This window comes from Alnus glutinosa, chromosome 13, assembly GCF_958979055.1.
Source record: "Alnus glutinosa chromosome 13, dhAlnGlut1.1, whole genome shotgun sequence".
NCBI classification, from domain to species: Eukaryota; Viridiplantae; Streptophyta; class Magnoliopsida; order Fagales; family Betulaceae; genus Alnus; species Alnus glutinosa.
This window is the reverse complement of record NC_084898.1, coordinates 23,048,545-23,070,369: the sequence shown is the minus strand read 5'-3', so window position 1 is coordinate 23,070,369 and position 21,825 is coordinate 23,048,545. Positions and strand designations below refer to the sequence as shown.

The 21,825-nt window shown below is 36.3% G+C and overlaps 2 protein-coding genes across 2 annotated transcripts; both read right to left on the bottom strand.

Moving 5' to 3' along the window:
- Nucleotides 1-5,306: 5,306 nt before the first annotated feature.
- On the bottom strand, nucleotides 5,307-9,158 carry LOC133854968 (uncharacterized). The gene is made up of 9 exons (XM_062291248.1): nucleotides 8,668-9,158; nucleotides 7,640-7,791; nucleotides 7,259-7,354; nucleotides 7,100-7,162; nucleotides 6,443-6,511; nucleotides 6,178-6,280; nucleotides 6,014-6,085; nucleotides 5,672-5,760; nucleotides 5,307-5,566 (listed from the first exon to the last, which is right to left on the bottom strand). Exons 1-9 carry the CDS (start codon nucleotides 8,978-8,980, stop codon nucleotides 5,414-5,416), a joined length of 1,110 nt encoding a protein of 369 aa, XP_062147232.1. The 5' UTR covers nucleotides 8,981-9,158; the 3' UTR covers nucleotides 5,307-5,413.
- Nucleotides 9,159-11,043: 1,885 nt separating this feature from the next.
- LOC133854214 (protein PARALOG OF AIPP2-like) lies at nucleotides 11,044-21,588 on the bottom strand. Its single transcript, XM_062290302.1, has 11 exons — nucleotides 21,351-21,588; nucleotides 18,276-19,160; nucleotides 17,895-18,182; nucleotides 14,418-14,503; nucleotides 13,873-14,276; nucleotides 13,734-13,787; nucleotides 12,948-13,632; nucleotides 12,606-12,836; nucleotides 12,404-12,528; nucleotides 12,217-12,299; nucleotides 11,044-11,825 (listed from the first exon to the last, which is right to left on the bottom strand). The coding sequence occupies exons 1-11, from the start codon at nucleotides 21,414-21,416 to the stop codon at nucleotides 11,319-11,321; spliced, it is 3,414 nt and encodes a 1,137-aa protein (XP_062146286.1). The 5' UTR covers nucleotides 21,417-21,588; the 3' UTR covers nucleotides 11,044-11,318.
- Between the last annotated feature and the right edge of the window lie 237 nt (nucleotides 21,589-21,825).

Sequence of the window (21,825 nt, the reverse complement as noted above, 5' to 3'; positions counted from 1 at the left end):
CCCCCCCCCCTCTAGGTTGACTTTAAGCCCTTGCCGTAGGCCTTGGAGAGTGCATGAAGTACCTCCCAATGAGAACTGTATGGTGAGGGCAGGAAAGTCCCAAAGAATGGGTCCGAGAGTTCGGAGCCATTGTATACCCAAAACGACGTCACACCCGGCCAATGGCAGGATGAACAAATCCGTTCAGAAGACAACCCCTTGTAATTTAACCTCCACCTCCCTACTACGCCCTAGGCTAGCCACCTCTTGGCAGTTAGTTACTTGGACAGTAATTCCATCTTGGGGTTGTGGCTAGATTCCCAATGAGGTTGCCAACTTAGTATCCACAAAATTGTGGGTACTCCCCGAGTCAATGAGGACAATAACTCTATGGAAACGGATGACTATGACGATCCGCATGGTTTTCGGGCTGGGCGTTCCAGTGATGGCATTTAGTGATATCTCCGGGAATTCTTCCAAGAAGAATTCTCCCGGGTCCTCCTCAGCTAGGGAAACTGGGTTTATGTCTTCTTCATCCTCCTTTTGCACAGCCTCAATTAAGAACTTGGGCATGGCACACATGGCCGCGAGTCCATTTGGAGTCGCACGAGTAACAAAGGCCCCGACAACCTTGATCTTCCATTTGTGCCTAGGAGATTTTTTGAACCAGAACCAATGCTTGATTCAGGTTGGGGCTTCGGTTCTGATTGAACCCTTGCCTCACCGGAGCTTGCGAGTTGAGCTTAGGCTGCCCCACTGTGTTCGCCCGAGGAAACCCTCCCTTTCCACCTCCAATTGGGAGCTCTGAGCTCATGCTACACAGGGAATGATTAAATGGAGTAGTCCTCCATGGTGGTTGGAAGCCCCGAGCCAAATTAGACAAACACTCCTCTTGGTTGCGGGCAAGGGAGTATGCCTCTACTAGGGTTTTTGGGTTGAACATTCGGACAGGTAACCGGATTTCGTCCTTTAAACTGCCTAAAAAACAGCTAAGCTTATGCTCATCGGGAAGGCGATGGACCTTGAGGGCAAGAATGCCGAACTGGTTCTTGTACTCTTCCAAGGAACCTTCCTGCTTCAACTTGGAGAGAGTTTCCATGGGGTCATCATAGGGACCCCGGCCAAACCTGATTTGGATAGCCCGAACGAAATCCGTCAAAGACGAGACTTCATTGCTGGCCTTGAGCTCTTGGAACCACACCAGAGCTTTGCCATCCATATGGAAGGCAGAAATGGAGAGAGGTTAGGTGTCCGGTGTGCAATACATCTCAAAGAATTGCTCAGCTCGGCAACACCAAGTTTCAATATCATCTCCGTCGAATCGCGGAAACTCTAGTCTAACGGTCTTGGGTTTAAGGCCCTCCCTGGAATGGGAACTGTCCTGAAAGGAATGGGACTCACCGCCAAAGCTGACGGGGGGTAGGTTAGGAGGGTGTGGCTTAGAATTTTGGAGAGGATGTCCGTTTGGAGAGTGGGTTTCAATGTGGGTTTTAGTGTGGGTTTCAGAGGTATGGATAGGTTGTTTTTCGGGATTTTTGGGACGGTCATTCATAAGGAGCTGCACCATCTGTGTTAGGCGATCCACAGCCTCACGGGTGCTCTGAATTTCTGACTGAGTAGCCATCTTGGCTTGTAGGCTAGTCACTCGACTCTGAAGCTGAGCCAACTGTTGGTAGTCTTCCGCCATTGCAGCAGAGTGGGTTTTCATAGACGAGGATCGGGGGTTCTGATACCAAATTGAAGCAAGGGGAATATGATTCTAAGGTGTAAAGAGAATTAATGGAAGAATTCTGGTAGGGATATTAATGAGCTGGAGAATTAGGAGAATTAAAATGATAGCAGTAATGGCAAGTTCGAGCTGCCACCCTCCAAAAGACAAAAGCAGTAAATGCCAGCTGATAACCCTAATACCCTAGAGGCTTTATATTTATAGCCCATTACAATTAAGCTCACTAAGCCATAGATAATAATAGACCGACGTAAGGCCCATTAAGCTAGCCCTTATTTACCAAGTTCGGTGGCCCAAATACACTCTTTAGACGCGCCGTTTGGACCGCACTAGTGATTCTAGCTGTCACGCATCTTTCTATCTAACCATCTATCTTCGCCACGTGTCTCTTGCAACTCCACTTCTTCTTCTGAGCTCCTCGATTCTTCAAGACTCCAACTTTACCCTTCCTCCTCTCTCAACATTGTGACAAAAAAAAAAAAAGCAGACGAAGTCTAAGCAAAAGATTACGCTTTCTCTTTGTGAAAGCCGATTTCTGAAGTAATCTTGGTGTTTTTTTTGTAGATCGATCTGTGATTCTGTTCTATTATTTATGTTTAATTTTCTGTTGGTTGATTATTTTGGTGGTTTTGACCACTTGATTTTGAATTACAACCTCTCGATCTAGTTTTGACAATGAATCTCTGTGTTATATTTGATGTAGTGTGTAAACGTTTGGTGTTTGTTAGATTTTGTGATTAATTTTCGCTTTCTATATTCTAAACTTTAGAAGTCTATGACTGTCGTCCCAAAAAAGATAGTAGGAGAATATAACTTTTTTTCTACTTCACATTTTGCTTTTTATCATGAACATGCCATATTATACTCTTTTTGGATTAATGGGCATCAATTCCCCATGATTCAATTAAGATTATGCTAGTGAATAGATCGGTGTGATTGCTGAAATTGAGTCAGATTGTCGTGGATATGTAGCTGATCTAGGGTTTTGGTAGAAGTTTTTGCCATATTTTGTGCTTAGATAGCTGATTAGTGATTTTGTTCTATCATTAAGTTTTGAAATGATTTTGGTCGTATTGCTCGGTTTTGTTGTCTGATCTGATTTTCATCCATGTAGATCTCTGAACTTTTTGATAATCAAGAATAACTTCATTCTGAATTTTCATTTTCCTTGACTATCAGTTATTTTTATCTTTTGCTTTTTGACTACAATTTTGATATAGGAACAGTGCTTCGGCTCTATTGGATCCCTTTAAAAGGTCATTATCTCCATTGACAGTTAAGGCCTTGATTTGCACACAAGACTGGTTAAAGAACAATTAGCAGTTGGAGAAGATTATTGAAATCTTTGATAAGCATGGTATATGGTTATAAATTCATTTACTTTTCATTATTATTAATTCATTTAACTCATTCTCCTTTTTCTTTTCTTTTTTTCTTCTTCTATTGTAGTTATAGATGATTGAAAGCAAAGCTCCAGAAAACCAGAAACCGGTCCATGCTTGAATATGTTTAATGAAAGCCCCTACTATAAGGATAGACTGTAAAACACCACTTTTATAGCTTCCAATAAAAATTTGACACATCAGAATATATATATATATATATATATATATATATATATATATATATATATATATATATATATATATCTTTTAGCCAAACCAACTCATCTATCACTTTTCTCATCCCCCACTCCGACAAGATTTCCCCTGAATTTTTTTTTTTTTCGTTGATATTTGATTTAGGTTTAAAGATCCTGTGTATTTCTCACCATTCTATTTGGTGTTTTTTCCTAGGTGTCAGTGTTTTGCAACCGGTCCAGATTGCAGGTTTACTCATGTTTAGTATGTTTATGAACTTTTGGTCGTTGGTTTATTTAAAATTGGTGGTTGAGTTCTATTAGACTTGCTCTTAATTAAATTTCACATTCTAGAGGTTTGATGTAGTTTTTAGAGGTTTTGACATTTTGTGGAGGCTTGATGTGGTTTCTGGAGGTTCTGCCATGGAAGCAGGGCCGGCTCGATATATTTTGGGGCCTTAAGCGAGAAGTTTAAGTGAGGCATTTTATTTAAAATTAAATATTATTTAATTTTTATTTTTATTTAAAATTCATTCTTTTTGCTTTTTGGGATGTAAAATTACCTATTAAATTTTTATATTCGAGTTTTTTTAACATTTCTTTTTTAATTGATAATATGGCTAATCCATTTAATCTTTCTTGTGACATTGATGATCTTAGGTAAGATTTTATTAATTTTAATTTTGAAAAACTTATTTCTGCAGAAGCAACTGTAACAGGTATTGTTAATAAAATTCTATAAGCGATACTTGCATTAGGAAAAGAATCAAGTCTTTTTATATAATTTAATTTGTCGATTGGAGCATTTTCTTCTATTTGTAAAATTTTTGTTAAAACTTTTAGTTCTGAAAATAAAAATTTCTAGAATGATTTTAAGGAATTGAATAGTAAGTTATTAAGAAATAATGAAAATGGAAAAGAAGAGATAAATTCAAATTCGAATAAGACTTAGAATAGAGAAATTGAGATAAAAAATGGAAACTTATAAAGAGTATATATAGGATTTTTGATAGGATGAAATGCTAGAGCATCTCTTGGTATTATTGAGATGTTGTAGCATTCCTCCTTATAAAGAGTAGGATTTGAAATGGAAACTTAAAGTCTTTCCATCTTCTTAGCTTCTTTATTTTTTTTATTTTATTTTGTCTTTGAATGCTGGACTTAACTTAAGACCTTCAATTTTGGCAATTAAGGCATTTGTGACTTTTGAGAATTTTCATATCTTCTTAGCATTTATTTATTTTTTTCCATTCTATTTTGTCTTTAAACGTTAGACTTACCGTAAGGCCTTCAATTTTGGTAATTAAGGTATTCATTACTTTTGAGGCTTTCTATATATTTTTAGCATATTTTTTTTCATTGTATTTTTTCTTTAAATGTTGGACTTAACTTAAGGCCTTCAATTTTGGTAATTAAGGCTTTCATGACTTTTGAGACTTTCCATATCTTCTTAGCATTTATTTTTTGAGAAATGCTTGGTTGTACACTCTCATCCCACTCCTATCCCACCTTTGCCTACTTGGACCAATAATATTGTTAAAAAAAATGGGTCCCACTACACTCTCTCCACTATCTCTTACATTATTGGTCCAAGTAGACAAGAGTGGGATAGAAGTGGGATGAGAGTGTACAACCAAGCATTTCTCTTATTTTTTTCATTCTATTTTGTCTTTGAACGCTGGACTTAACTTAAGGTCTTCAATTTTGATAATTAAGGCATTGTTGACTTTTGAAATTTTCCATATCTTAGAGGCCATATGTACTGGCCAATAAGCATCAAAAAAGTTTGCTAGTGCTTTTTTTTTTTTTACTTATTATTTATGCTGGCATTATTGGCCGTTCGAATATGTTAAGAGTACATTTGGATTAACCTGAAGTTAGGGATTTGATGAGCATTGTATTGCCTTCGATAAAGATTACATTTCAATACAATACTCATTGATCAAATCCCTAACTACAGGATAATCCAAATATACTCTAACAGAATATGTGTGCTGTAAAGTTCTACAAGTTATACACTGTTCGTATAAAAAGTACCATATTACACTACTAACAAACATCTATGATCTATGTTATAATATACAAATTTCCTTCACAATCTGGCTATTCTTCATGGTACAGTTCCTTCATAAGTTATTTGAGTTCTTTCCTTCTAATTTAAGATGCTCGATTCTTTCGTGTAGTTTTCGCCGATGGTCGTGTATTTTCCAAAGGCCATGTCCCAATATTACGGCGGAGTATATCCCGTGGGTGATAATGGGCGCAAGAATATTGTTCGTCTGTCACATTCGCATCAAAAGATACAGAAACTATATCTATTAGTTTCATCCTCTTGAGACTATAACCTACCATGACAACAGATTGATCAAGTAAACTAGACTGACCTGAATCCATTCAAAACCAAGGTAGAGTGCTAACAGGCCTTCCAGGAGGGGAGAATAGATCTTTTTCAATTGCCTCTTCTCATACCAGGCTGCAATCATTCACCAAAATCGATTTATGTTATTCATTGTCATTCTAGCTAAAGTGGAATAACCACCACACTATCCATTACTAACAGTAGCAAAACGAAAGATGACATTTATTGGAGATCCCAACTCTAATTTAAGCAAAAGTTGATTAAAAAGAAAAAGTGGTTTCCAAACAAAGGAAATGAAACAAGATTATTTCAAATACCAAGAAAGGAAATCACTGTTATAAGAATTCCCTTAGGGAAGGGGCTGAACCTGCAAAGAGCTTTTTCATATCTTCACGACCAGAGCGAGTTTGTAAAACAGGTGCAACAACATACGTAGGATCTGGAGGAAAAATAAGCAACTCATAAATCAAACTTGAGACTTTTAAGTTCAGGAAACGTTTCCTTAATAACATGACTATCTGAGAGTCAAACCTTTTGGAGAGGCAGCTACATAATAGAGAGAACCTGTAAGGCCAGCTGTAATCACGGCGGCAAACGCTTGAGCAAACGGGACAAAAGGAGGCAGTACCCCAGTCTACATTTGGAAGAAACTTAAAACCAATTAGTCTCACTTTACACTAAAAAAATGGGAGCCCTAATTTGAAATATGGAACAAGTTTGCAACAGGAGAGACAGCAAAGGGAAATACGTTACTATTACTACTAATGACAAGAAGAAACATGACTTGGGCACATACCAGAGACGCCATTCCTCGAGCATCAGTTAAAAAATCAGTTCCCCGTAAAAATATATCAGCCAGCGCTCCCTATGAAGTTGCACAAAAAAGAAAACATATATTAGTAAGAATGAAGTAAAGCAGAATAGGATTTTTAAAGGACCATGATTTAACATCTATGGCAGAAATGTGATAAATTAATTGTATAGATTCCATGTACTTCAACAAAATTATGAAGAAAAAAAAAGGTAACCTAGTTAATGCCTTCCAAAGTTTCAAATGTTTCTTAGTTTACTTATCAAAAAAAAAAAGTTTCAAATGTTTCTTAGTATGAATGTGAAATACATTGTATGGATGATTATGTAAACTATGCTGAATATTGTGTCAGGATTACAAATCTTGAAAATTCCAGAAAGCTAGTGGGTGGATGATTGAATCTAGGATCTGAAGCTTCCAGAATGCTCACACAGTAACCGGGTCAGCTTGAAAAATACGGCAAAACAAATTAATATTTAACTTAGCGCTTCAAAAATCTTGCACTTCAAAATAGAATCAACTTAGTGTGATTTTATCACAGAGACGACTGTGCCACATATTTTTCAATACAATATTATTCCTTGGCTTTTATAGTGTAGAATAGCTTAAGGGTAGAAACAAGACATCTTTATGAGAAGATACCTGAACAGCAGCCCGGTAGAAAAGCTCCTCTCCCACTGAGCTTGCAGCAACAACTAGTATAAACTACAAAAAGCAAGGATGATTAAACCATTTCCCTTACACTACAGCCAAATGAAGTTGGTAAAGTACGTAAAAACCACACAGCTTTATATAATCTACCTGCCATGGTGACATTCCATAAAAGAAGTTCCATAGCTCCTCATCCTCCACATCTCTGATGGCACGAGCATGAGGTGACAACTTCACAACTTCATCCTGTCACCAAGTCAATTTGTTAAGGTGTTATTTTGTGTGTGTGTGTGTGTGTATAAAACAAATAAGTCCCAAATTCAAAAGTCAAATCTACTTAAAAAATGGATAACTTATGACTTGAAGCAGTTCTTGCAAGACACTAAACCAAGATATTCTGTCCATTAAGACCCAAACAATGTAATTTGCTCAGGATGCAGGAAGCCAGGAAGTCATATAAGCACAAATCACAAATCAACTAAAGCACGATAGAAAACAAAAGGGGTTTTCTAAAACTAAATCAAATCTTACATCTAGTATAAACAGGAGGGCCATGATTGGAGGAGCTGCATATCCAAGTCCTCCTAATATGGCATCTAATGATGGGTGGAAACCACCCATAGAATCAATTCCAGAGATTGAGCATATAAACCTTCCTGCTAGAGCCATTGCACCATATATACCTGGTAGAACAAAACCAGAATAAACATTATGATTTTTTTTTTTTTTAAAAAAAAAAAAAGAACTTAGAAAGAATATCAGCAGAGTACACAGTTTTTCCTCTCTTTCCTCTCTCTCTTCCTTGCATGAATTTAGACAAGTAATTTGGATACTCCTTTAAAAACCTATTATCATTCCTAGGAATTTTAGTCTCATCAGATGCAGAAATGTTATATTCCCGGGAATCTAACAGGAATACCACATGGCAAGTTAAATAAGAAAATCCCACGTTCCCAGGTAACTAATTCCAGAAACGCAGGATTCTGTAATTAATAGCTTTAGTGAGAATCCCAGATTCCCCAAGCCAAATTGCCCCTATACCGCTATACGTAAACCAAATTTTGATACATTTTGGTTACAAACTAATGATGTAATTTGAACCATGAAGCCATGTGTATCACAAATGTCCACCCTGTGATAAATTTGAACTGTACTTGTTAAAGTCCCTTAAATCCGACCCATTATTCTCAAATTAAATAGTTTTAAATTTTTCCACTTTAGCATTTATCACACATGAAATACCCTTAATTTTTCTTTAAATCATTGCATATCACGTGAAATAAATACCGAGGTAAACAAAATATGAACCCTTTAATTTTGAAAATGAAAACTAGAACTTAAAGAACCTAGAAACAAAAAAAAAAAAGACCCCAAGAAAAAGAAGAAAGAAAGAAAGAATACTTTTTAGTTGAAGCTCAAATTATTGCTTTGCGGAAAAAGGAAAAGAAAAGTGGCGTGTTTGCACCAGACACGTACCTCGTAGCAAATTAGCAATATAGCATTGAAGAATTCGAAACAAACAAATAAATCAAAGAAATGAATGAAAGAATGGAACAGACCGATTCCGTAGCTGAGTCTGACCACAGCGCCGATCTTCTCCCATACGGGGAACTCGGTCTCGTGGAAGCTCTGATCAAATGTGGTCACCTCCATGGCCGGGCTCGTGAACCCTCCTCGTCCTCCACTCTCTCCTCCCTCTCTTCTTCTCCCATCAATACCTTCTCTACTCCGCTCCGCCGAGCCCCGAACAGACCGTATCGGAAGCCTCCCTCCGTCCAAGCACAGCCTCCTGCTCTTCCTCGCCGGAAACTCGCCAAGCTTCGTGCACGCTCCGGCTATGGCCGGAAACGACGTCGTCGAACTTAGCGACATCAACGTGAGTTCCTTTCAGGTAACGGTCTTGGTCTTCGTCTTGGCCATTGGTGAGCTCCGAGGAATGATTGATGATTGACCGTACGTTTTGTGTAGAGAGAGGGGGGCGTTTGGGGCTGTCCGATCTGTGATGTGGGAAGATCGGACGGTGAGAGAGATGAGAGGAGTGAATTGTTTTGGTTTTGGATTCATAGGCAGTGTGCGATGGCGGTGTGGGAATATCCAGTCGACCTATGAGGGAAGGACGCGTGGGGATAATGCTATTTCTGGCAATCCTTTTGTACACGTAGGCTTATGAATTTGGAATATTGTTTGGACGTCAACCCATATGAGAGTGTACAAAGCATATACTTGTAGAGTATATAGCACGCAAATTTGTCACCTATGTTAATTGACAAATAGACAACAAAAGGATAAATAGAATTTATTCTTACGAGTATATATATAAATAAATAAATAAATAGAAAAGTAAATAGACAACAAAATTGAAAGATCGATATGGGTGGTAGATTTGGTGAAGTTTTGAGAAATGTTTTAAGTTTTGGGTTTTGAAAAGAATTTCAAATAATACTTTATTTGTTTCGACGTAAAACGATTTCCTTCTTAAAATATTTTCGATAAAATTATTTTTCTTTTCAAAAATATTTTTCGGCGTTTGGCTTGCACGAAAAAATCTCCAATGACGAAAAACGAAATCTGACAATCACCGCTTGAATCCGACAATGTCCGGACACTGTCGTCAGATTTCGGCTAGATTGGCCAGATCTAGCCAGAATCTGGTCTAATATGGCCGGAATTTGTCCAGATTTGGCCAGCTCCAGCCGAACTCCGGTTGTATTGGCCAGAATCTGGTTTGTCGAAATCCGGCAACAGCGGCCGGACGTCGTAGGATTCTGACGGCCGACCATCACCAGAATCAGACGAGTGCCGCCTGATTCTGGCAATCAGATACCAAAATTCGGGACATTCGGTGATAGATTCGAGCTACCAACAAACTCAAATGCCCGGCGATAGCGAATTCTCACAAACGTGCGTGCAAAAATGAAGAGTTTTAAATTCTGAAAACGATTTACAGTTTTAAATCGTTGTCTAAAAATTAAAGAAGCTTTTACGGTCAAACTGAAAATGATTTCCGTTGACCATTATTTTCGCCCACACCAAATACCGAAAAATGCCAAAAATATTTTACGCCGAAACAAACAGATTATAAGGTAAAAATTTGAGAAAACTACACTTATTCTCTCGAAGTTACATTTAAATTCCAATGTCCTACAAACTTAAAAAAGTTGCAATTACCCTCCCAAACTGTCTAGCCCTTTCACTTAGTTCCCTACATTATAATTTTTTTGTTAAATCCAACAGAAAATAGATAAAATATCTATTATATCCCTATCCCTATCAGTTCTAGGAAAATACAATAATGCTTTTAGATTAAAAAAAAAATAAAAATAAATAAATAAATTCCCTAGCCATGGAGACCTACGGCTTGCTTCTACTTTTCTTCTTCTTCTTTTTTTTCTTTTTTTTCTTTTTTTTTTCTTTTTATGTGATGCAAGGTATTATTGTCATTTTAATATATATATATATATATATATATTGAATTTAACGAAAAATCCTAAAGAAGGAGGCTAAGTTAAAGAGGTAGACCATATGCTTGCTTATTTTGATTTCTATGTTCCTCCACTTTGCAAATGCTACTAGCAACAATTACCTTGTAGAAAAGCACTAATAAGCCCTATAGAATCTAATTCAGAAGAGTAACAAACTCATAATGACTTAATAGATATTAAAAAGGGATTTTTGAAATTTTTTGTCTTATCTTATTTTCCATTGGGTCAGAGATTTTTAATTTTTTTTTTTTATTAAAAAAAAAAAAAAAAATCAAGAAACTTTCGCTTACATTATTACATAGAGCTAATAATGGGCCAAAAACGTGCAAAGACTTAGAAATCTTACACAAAAAAAATAAATTAAGTTGCACGTTTTTATGTATAAAGCCTTTTGAACCAAAGGAAGAAATATTCTGATGAATAACTAATTGAACCAAATTTCAAGCAAGAATCAAACCAAAACAACAAAAACTTAGAAATCTTACATAAATTCTAAACCAGATGGAAAATTGGCTTCTATTAAATAAGATTAGGGTCGTCATCATGCTACTGGTATACATTAAAAGTTTTTTTTTTTTTTTTTTTTTTTTTTTTTTTTGTTCATCCTATTCACAGTATATCTTTCTATATCTAAGAGCTTGCAAAGCCTCCAGAAAGTGACAGCGAGGTTTTTTCACAGCATGCCTCTCATGCAACAACTGCTTTGTTCTTGCAAGCTTTCACACTTGCTAATTGTTGGAGAAAGGTAATGCAAGGGAAAGAGATAGTGATAAAGAGACTTCACCATTATCTTTATTGCTTTTGTTAACCAGTGGCTCAAAATGCTTGTCTTGGTCAGTTTTGTTGTCCATGATACCAAGAAAGGAAGGCATGACTCCCTGCTTGTTCGATTTGTTTTCGACTCCCAAGCAAAGCTCAAGATTTAGAACCCCGTGTTCCGATCGATCCCTTTCATCTGTCGGAAGTACTTGCCTCTCTGGTGAAGATGCAGCCAAATCATAGACTCCACCCCATCTGAGATTCCCCAAGGAAAAGGAAGGAGCAAAGCCATTTATACCAGATGGAAGTCTATCACCAAAATACTTTGTGCCTGTAGAACCATCACATCCATTCGCCACACTGAAACAACTCTTCATCCTCTTACATTCACGTTCTTGGTCTACAATATATTCTCCACTTTCTTGAAAACAAGGTTTGAGATCTGTTTCCTGCCTTTTAGCATCTCTTTCTTCTCTCTGCAGGAAGAACAAATACATCAGTGCTAAATTCTGATACTCTAGGGTAACGAATATGTTGCTCAATAATCCAAAACTGGATGATCAAAATTTACAGTTAAGGAACACTTTGCTCTTTAATTCAATATTAACAGACTTTTGGCAAGGAAATTGAGGTTCTCTAACCAAATCAAGATAATTAATCAATAAATGAAGAAAGAAGCATAAGTATTTCAATCAACAAAACACCAAAATTTCACACGTGGCATTATGAGTTTCTATCCTACATACAATAGATGCATGAAATCCAATAAATTTTTCTTGAACACAAAGCTACCAAGTGTATTTGAAGAACTTGAAGACTTACGTTTCACTTAACATTGAGTAATTACTCTAGGGAATATATCAGTACCTTCTTGGAACTCTGCATGTCTTGTGAGCAGCTAACCCTTCTTCCTCGAAATACACCCCAAAAAAACAATAATTTATTCCAACCTGCCAAGAAAAAATAATATAATTTGAAGAAGTGAATGAATTTGTAAGCGGGTCTCCAAATAAATTTCTATACTAATATAGAAGTTAAGGTCAATGCTACTTACGCTGAGATTTTTCAGGCAGAAAGTTAGATGTGAAAATTAACAGTTCAACTCCATCCAAATTTCCCTTGAGTGCTAAGTCATTCTTAATCATGCATTCCAGCAGGCTCTTGTAGTTTCTTCCGTAGCTGCATAAAAAGCATATAAATGTGAATGACAGCATAAGGAGCACTTTGACTTACACAACGAAATGCCTATACGTTACCTTCCAAGGTCTTTGGCAAAAAGGTAGAGTGCAATATTATCTTCTGTAGCATGATTTTCAGAGAACTGAGTTGGCCAAATGCTCAGGCGGGGTACTTCCTCAAATATAATTTTTTGAGGAAGCTTGAGAACTACTTCAAGAACTTTAGGTGAAGCACAAGTTGATAGGTGCGCTTGTATCCCGTTACAAGAACTTGGAAGTTTTACACTTCTCTGCATTTCAAATTCGCCTCTGCATGAATTCAGATACTCTTGCATGAGACATAATTAGCAAGGTACCAAAGTGAGTTGAGTTAAAACAAACACTGGCAATGAACTTTCAGAAAAGAGCAAAAGACCATACTGCCATATGCAATGAAGCTGTGGAACAGCAGAAATTAGAGACGGAATGGCTGCCGTAAACCATGGAAAGTTTCTCAAGTACGGCATTTCATTGGACGGAAACATGGTATTTGAATGGTTTGCTTTTGCAACAGAAGCTGCTTCTGTGGAGTGTTCAACATGCCGGCTCACATCATCAAACCCATCTGGATATTTTAAGCCTTGCTGCACCAGATGACTAAATGGGTTCAATGAATTATTCGATAGCTCATGACCCTGGACGGCCTCAAGGTCATGGTAGTTGGATACTGATGAGAATGTTTCGCCATGAGATGCATTTTCTTTTACACTCAATGATGAGATACCAGAATTAGCAACTGGTGAATTTACTGTAGAGTGTAATTCAGACGCATACTTCCCTTGAGTTGACTTGCATTCTTTTGTATGGCCTAAATTCCTAAACTCCTCAAGATGAGAACAATTAGGAGACAGCATTGTAACCTTTACATCGGCAGCATTTGAAAGGTGTAACCTAGCATTATCAAATGACAAGGATTTACACAGTATTCTGGAACGTCCTTCCTTTCTCCTGTCCTCAACAGTAGTAATGCTGGCAAAAATTTTCTTTTGGACATTGACACCTTTTGCAAGTTGGCCTTTCACTTTCGAGTCCGTAATGTTAAATGATTTCGACTTAAAAAGAGAACCTGTTGTGGGAAAATCTTAAATTAAATAGACAACAACCCAGAGAAAACATTATAATGAACAACACAGGCTTGTGCCCTAAAGCTATGAAGCAGATACTCACCCCGCTGCAACTGAGTTTGTGATTGCAATTGGGGTGATTTATCACCTGTCATTGCTGGTAAGCATTCATCGTCAGGAATATAATTAAAAGATTGGTCACTAGAGAAGTGACTTGATGGGCTGGCTTGATTTTGTCTTACCTGAATTCTTAAATGAAGACTTCCCATGAAGTAGAGATCTACTGAAGGTTCTTGATGCCCTAGATGATTTATCACTTGTTTCAAGAGTCCTTTTTGTCACCAGACCAGCTTCCGAGTTTCGTGCATGTTTCTTAGCTGATAAAAGAGAAGAAGAATCTCCTTTCTTTGTTTGGACTTCCTCAACATCTGAACCCTTTCTGTTCAATTTTAAACCACTCTTAAATCTGAAAGGGCTAGCGATTGTAGATATTTTAACAATTCTATTCATGAACGATGCTTTTGAGGTTCTAGCAGTTTTTGGCACTTCATCTTCATTTCGTATGTCCATCTGCTCCCCAAGCATGCATTCTTCACACACCCAATCGCCTTCAGGAACTTTGTCCAGCTTAACACGCATGCAATAGCTGTTTGATACAAAACAAAACTTCAATCTTTCATCTTCGTGGAAAGGGAAGAAAATGATGGAACACTCATAAACCTAGTTTGCTTTTAAAAGGCAAAGAGAGAGAGAGAGAGAGAGAGTAAAAACTCCAGAAGATATTTACATGTGTTCAGCGCCATCGTAGCATTTGCTACAAATAGCAAGCGACTCTTCCCAGCCTACATCACCACAGATATCACAAACACTTACCTGTTGCTCAAAACAGAATGTAAATGTTATTATGTCGACAATAAATGCAGTATAAAGGTGCTATATCTATAAAGAAACAAACAAAAAAAAATAAAGGCGAAACGGTGATGAAAAACTAAGCATAACACAAACATATAGATTGAGATGAAAGACAAAAATAATAGAGATAAGCAAGTTAAATCATAATTTTAGCTTGGCTTTGTCAGATAAGCAAGTTAAATCATAACATTTTTAAGACTTCAACCATTGTTTTCATGGAATATGCATAAAAAAGTTCAAATAAATTCAATGGTGCAGTAGCAGAATTTACGTTTTTGTTAATCATGGTCTTATCTAATTCTCTTATGTAGTAATGAATGTTAGACTTCAGTATCAACAAGTGATCGTGTATGTTGCATATGTCCATTAAGTTCATCTGTATCAGCTCATGTCTAAAATATGTACCCTAATTTCATTTAACCAACATGTTGTAAGAGTCATGATTGTTAAAGATGGACTGAAGGCCATTATTCTATATAGAATTGAATGGCGAAAAACCATGCTAAGACAACCAGTTTTGGATCTAAGGCTTCAGTAAGATTGAAGAAACTGGGTAATCTAAATTTGGACCATAGACTGGTGCAAGTCATACAAATTTGTGAAATGGTATGAAAATGATCTCAAATACATTAATAATTTAAGCATTCATCACCATCATCACCAAGATTTTTTTTTTTTAATTTTTTTTTATACACACCAACATCGCCAAGAAGTTATTTGGATAGCAACATAATGCTTTTCTTTTTTTTCTTTTTTTAAATGACGAGGAACCCCTCCAAGTCAAGGCCATTAGGCTTGAGTAACCATCAATCAAACAGGGAAAACCAATTCAATGAATCTTTTGGAGATATAGAAACTAAACAATCGATAATTAAAATTATTTTGATACCATACAAAAAAAGACGTAGAAACCAATCAAATTTTCCAATTGACTTACTAGGCTAACTCCAACTAACTCAATGAGACTTTATAGCCAACTACATGGGGTCAGCCACAGAAATTCAGCTTTGTATATCAACACTATCTAGGGCAATATTTTCTACTAAATTATTAGTAATAATGTCTTTCCTCCCACCTCAATCTACATTTTACTTTTTCTTTATTAGTGCGTTACTTGATCTTAATAACACACGAAAAGACCATCTTAAATGATGTCTGCCATTGCGAAGCCTAACTTCTCTAAATCTGTCTTTTCTTCTGTGACCACCCTAAGATTTGAGGCCCCTGATGCAGGAGGGTTTAAGAGTTGGAAATGCGATCATTGTACTTATTTGAGTAACCAGTTTCTTACAAGCTTTCAGTTTAGCATTCATTTCAATCATGAGTTAGTTATAGGTATTTAAGGAACATTACCAAATTTAGTAACTAGCAAACATTTTGGGTTCAAAAAAGGCCTTGTAATTTATAATACATTGGACCTAATTTGGTCAAGAACAAACAGCTTGTTATGAATAATAGGCTTGACATGAAGTTCTTATCTTCAGAATCCTTACTATTGATTTCAGGTATAGACTCTCAGTCCAAGGCATCTCTCTCCTCTTATATTTAGGCTTTCAAAGGTTTCTTCTTTATCATATAAGTTCAAATAAGTTCTAGATTTATTCCATCTAATTAGCATTCTTGAAGTACTATGTAACTGAACTTACAAAATTTGAACAGACTTCAAAATATGTTTAGATGAGAATAGCAATCTAATCAGTAGAAGGACATGTTGTAGCCTAAGTTGCCTAATAACATCTAGCTTCATAACTCCTTCATTTTGACTGCTACATCTATTAAACATTGTTTTACCTTGAGTCAGTATCAGAATATAACGTAAAGAATAGCTGGTCTAAATTTTATCCTTTTAAGTTTAAAGGCTCCATTTCCTCCAATTGATGATATCTTATTCAAACTCGCGTTCCTTATGGATAACAATCCAAGTTATCTAAAAGGTCAAGTTAGATTCTACACAATCAATTTTCTTTCTTTCTTTCCCTCTTTTCTTCTTTCATTTTGCTAGGACTAAACCATCCATTTTCACCATGCTCATGCCATTGCTCTTAGTTCTGCTAAAGTCCCATTCCACACATTCTATCTGAACTTAATCTTTAACACCTTTGAAACTGTTCAAAATACTAATCTAGAATCAAAACTTATTCCAGTTATGTCAACTAACACTATCATCTGCCAATTACACAATGGGATGTCTTCCTAAAACTGCTGATTAAGCAGCATTTAATCTGAACTTTTTCCCAGCATGTCTTATGAGGCAGTGCCATGACAATTAGCATGTGCTAGGCAATTAATATTAAAACTTACTATAGTTCTTAAACTATGGCCATCAAATCAGTAAGTTATCTAAAAAATTGCATGTATTAACAGAGTGAATATGTTGAGCAATACACATCTCAACAGCCATAAATATCATAAAATGAACACTTATAACCATATCTGATAATCCGAAAGCACTACCTTCTTAAACCATCAAAATGATAATGACATAAATTACAAGTTACTGACTTTCAGAAGAAAATTATAATATAAGATATAGGACAGTACAGAGCACATCATTTCCTATGTATTGCTATCTCAAGAACTCTTATGCCAGCCTTCAATTTACAGAAAGTATTTAAACAGAAATTCAGTGTATATGTCTCCGTATAGGAGCTCATATAATTTTATACGGCAAAGCACCACCTAGGCAATCTTAGACCTGCTAAACAAGCATTCAGCAATGTGGGCAGTACAGTCTTTTATTTTATTTTTAGGGGAAACTTCACTTAAACCCCCTAAACTACCAATGCTCTTTCAATGTCCCCCCTAAACTTAAAAAATTTGCAATGTGGGTGTCTAGATTGTCAAATCCCTTTCCATCACCCCCTTCCATCAAGATTTTCCTTTAAATCCTAACAAAGGAAATTAAAATGACCAAAACACCCCCTTCAAAAAATAAAAAGTTAAAAAAAAAAAAAATTGAATTCAATCTTGTGACCCATGCCCAGCCGTGGGTGGGTGGGTCATCTTTTTTTATTATTATTATTTTCATTTTTAAATTTTTTTTTTTTTTTTTTGGGGGGGGGGGGGGGGGGGGGGGGGCGGGAAAGAGAGAGAGAGAGAGAGAGAGAATGTTGAGGATGCCTTGACAGCATATCTAACTAGTTGTAAATTTTCAAGAAGTGACAGCAAAATATACAATTCTAAGGATCAAGAAACTTGTTTTTCAATGATTTTAAGCTTTTAACAGCCTCCATTTTCATATCTAGAAATCCCATTTATTCATGACATCCCAATAAGGTAAGATAAGTGCAGTTCACCCGATGCCAAAGCAGTATACAGTAGCAAAATATAACAGGAAGGAAAATTTACATACTTCATCCTCCAATGTAATTGATTTATCATTGCAGTCAACAATCTGGGATTGCAAAGGAGACTCCTGCATATTGAGTTCTACAACCACTGCACTAGAATTCCCAATGTGGTCCTTTTGATCTGAACATAATACAGCTTCAACCGCCAGATTTCCATTATTCATGCCAGCATCATCTATCATTGATGCAGCATGGTTATGCACATCTTGCATCTGTCTACTAACCCTGAAGGTTCTGACTCTTTTTAATGATGATTCCACCTGCTCCTCAGAGCAGTCAGAAGGCTCTCCCTGAAAATAAAGACAGAAATTAAACTTCAAACCATAGGGAATTTCATTAACCAAAATTAACTAGCCACCTAATGAAGAATCTAAATTACACACCTTCAGCAAGCTAGCGCCAGCACAGAAATCTCTTAAGGAAGAAATTTCTGATTGATCTGATTTGCTTGAAATATCTGCTACAGCCTGCGCAGAGTCTTTGCCAAAGTTTGGCCTCCAAGGATTATGATTGTCCACTTTGTCAAAATGACTACTACGGTCCAGATAATGGCAGGCAGGTTGATCATTAATAGCCTTTTCAACAGCAGGAACGCTATCAACTGAAGCTGAAGCACACAATAAATCCTTCATGTTAGCATCACCCTGATGATCTCCCACAATCATTTTTGCGTAGTCTGATCGACTGATGCACAAGACATTATCGCCGAGGCAATCCATTTCTTTCTGCTTCTGAAGCTGATTTGAGTAGATTTGAGGATAAATTATTTGCACTTTTGGAAAAGCATGTTTTCCTTCAGCAGTAGGGCCAGTGTTTACCTTCACATGCATCTCAATGTTTTCTGAAACATCAGTGGACTTCAAAGTAGCTTTACTTTCTACATTTTCAGAGAATGAATCATGACTACAACATGCACTAAAAACATTGCTTATTTCACTGCTGGTGTGCTGTCTACCATTGCATCCACTACTCGGCGAAGGAGATAACAGGTCAACATCACTAGAAGAGTTGCCACAAGCTGCTCTCCTCTTACAGGCTTCATCTGAAAACTCATCAACCTTGGTGCCCATTACTGATGCCATTCGTTCGAGATGCATAGATGATGAGCATGGGGTGGCAGACACGTTGCACGTACTGCATTCTTCTGGCTTTTGAAATGTACTGCTGGAAAAGTTGCATGTCCTGGACTCTTCTCCCATTTGAAATTCACAGCTCGAGAAATGCCTATCAAATTGTTCTTCAGTGCAGGATGAACCCTGCTGCAAATGCTATAAAAAAAAATTAAAACCAAAAAGAAAAAAGGTGTAAATCGTAAACAAACATAATCCAAGGGAAAAGCTAAATACCAAAAAATAAAATTAAAACAAAAGTAACAAGAGATAAATTGAGCAAGATTACTCATAATGTTGCATTTATACAAGCACAATGGTTATCTGAAACAGATGCATGGTGCCAGATAGGCAACTTTAGATACGTACGATATGCCAACAATGTAGCATTCTAATAAAAAAAAAAAAAAAAAAAGGTGACGAAAAATAAACTATAATAAGAAAAAAATGCAGAAGAATCAACAAATACGTAGATTATTGAATTTATATCATAACAAACCCTAATGAATCAGATCAACTGTGTAGGAAAAGAGCTTTTGTGAGCTTAATTATTGAAACCTTATATGGGTCGAAGTGTTCATGCAACATAGTTAAACTTTTTGAGGGGATGATGTACCAACCTAGGAAAAATGCAAACCACATTTGTGCTATCACTTCAAAATGACTAGTCAAGTTACAATTAAAACCCTTAGAATCACTTATAAAGCTCAATCTCATCTAGTAAAGAACCAATGTGGGACTTAACAAACATGAGTACCTTTATAATCTATTCACTCAATTTGGGCAATCCATCTTTCCAATATAAGACTACCTTTCTTTGGTGTCGCAATCTCCCTCACTCAAATCCCTGACGTCCTCCTTGTCAGGGTCTATGTCATGTAGTACCTTAGTCCCACGTAATGTTACTAAGTTGCTCTGATACCATTTGTAGTGACCAAAAAAGTGCTTATCACTCCAAAAGACTAATCAAATTACAATTTGAGGTCCTTAAAATCACTTATAAAACTCAGTTTCACCTAGTAAGGGACTAATGTGAGACTTAAACCTGGTTTGAGATTGCGTTAAGGATCTTAAAAAGTACTTTTAATACATAAAAAGCTCTGCCAAGCAAAAATGAATCCAATTAGTAAAAAACTTAAAATGTACTTATTTGACTTTTTTTCTCTAAAAAAGCACAAAATTGTGTTTTGGGAAAGCTTGAAAATGTCTGTAGACAAAAACACTATTTTCCAACACAATCCCAATGTGAGTAATCCGCCCCCATGAGGGGTAATCGATCTGTCTAATGTGGGACTAATTTTCTAGTGTAACAGATTGGGAGGAGGCTGAAAAATGAGAATAAAATGCCGATTGTCTCAGTAGAAAAAATAAAAAAATAAAAACATATCCATCCTATGAAAGAAAAAAAATCCAAGTATATTCCTATTCTGTTCCATTATTCTACTAGCAAACCAGCAAAGCCAGAAACTACAACTTACAATAAGAGGATAACCTAAAAGCAAATTGAAATACGCAAAAACCGTGCTCAATAGCCTTAAAAATCATTTGTTCTATCTGAAACCAACACTTTTAACTCTACAATAGCTTCCAACATCACATTGAATAAAAAAAATCTACTGAGATGGCCCCAACTAAAGTTCAATACAATATCATATAACCAAAGTCTTTTCAATTTAAAGAGTATTTCAAGAAATGTTGGTGTGATCAAATGCAGGCAAGAAAGTAATCAAAAGAGACATGTAATATTTCCTGTGGTTGGTTGCCAAGAAAATGTAAGGAAAAGAAATTAAAAGAAAAAAAAAATCATATGAAATATTAATTCATGATTGCTAGGACAATGAATTAGTTCGGGCAAGCTGTCGTGCATCAAAAACTTAAAACTAAATGATCGCTATGACATTTTGAACAACACCAGTAACAATTCATACCACTCCATAACTCGTCACAGAACTGCAAACTTAAAACCACCCAATCCAACTCAAAACTATAAATTTACAACTTTCACCACTAAAAATTTTGCGAAGGAAAAAAAAAAAAAAAAACAGGTAAATAGAATACCTTTTCCCTTAACATCAAAGAAACCCATAAACCCATCAAAATAATTCACAAAAAACATAAAGTTTACGCCAAATGCTCCCAATCAAAGTACGAATTCCATCAAAATGACAACTTGGAATGTAAAACCAAGACTAACCCACATAATAAAACCAACCAATTCCACCCAAAAATGACCCATTAACCCCCACCAAGAACCAGAGACAGACAAACTACACAAACAAAAATCATAAAGAAACAGAGAGAGAGAGAGAGAGAGAGAGAGAAAGAGAAAGAAGCAGCACAAGCACATGCCTTTATCGGCTCCTCCTCAGGACCACCATACAGCTCTCTCACAGGCCTAACCTTGACCTTTTTCATGTCCTCCAAAAACACCAACCCATCAACATGAGCACAAATACTTGGTACACACACTAGAAGAAATGGAGAAGAAGACCCACTTTTTATATCCGTCCTCAAAATCCCACAGCGCACGTCAAATACGAACACTAAAATGAAAAGCCTGTCAGCGTAATGCTCTCCTCCCCTTATATATTCCCCTTAATATTTATATATAGAGAAGTGATTCATCGTGACTTTTTTATACAATTTTTTTTTCACCACTTCATTTGTGTGGGTGATTCTTACTATTTTTTTGAATTTTAAAAATAAAATAAAATAAAAGACTTTTACTTCGTAAATAAGATAATGAAAAATTATATAAAACAATAGCAATGAATCATTATTCTTTTATATATATATATATGCACCATATTTCATAGCAATTGGC

Bases quoted from the DNA above. Each gene is read 5' to 3' on its own strand.
- LOC133854968 (XM_062291248.1), bottom strand. From the start codon at position 8,980: ATGTCGCTAAGTTCGACGACGTCGTTTCCGGCCATAGCCGGAGCGTGC. The intron at 7,792-8,667 runs GTCTGTTCCATT...TTGTTCTACCAG, and splicing joins CAGACTCAGCTACGGAATCG to GTATATATGGTGCAATGGCT. The intron at 7,163-7,258 runs GTAGATTATATA...TGCTTTTTGTAG, and splicing joins ATGGAATGTCACCATGGCAG to TTTATACTAGTTGTTGCTGC.
- LOC133854214 (XM_062290302.1), bottom strand. From the start codon at position 21,416: ATGAAAAAGGTCAAGGTTAGGCCTGTGAGAGAGCTGTATGGTGGTCCT. The intron at 18,183-18,275 runs GTGTGTAATTTA...CTTTATTTTCAG, and splicing joins CTGGCGCTAGCTTGCTGAAG to GGAGAGCCTTCTGACTGCTC. The intron at 13,788-13,872 runs GTAAGACAAAAT...AATGCTTACCAG, and splicing joins GTCTTCATTTAAGAATTCAG to CAATGACAGGTGATAAATCA.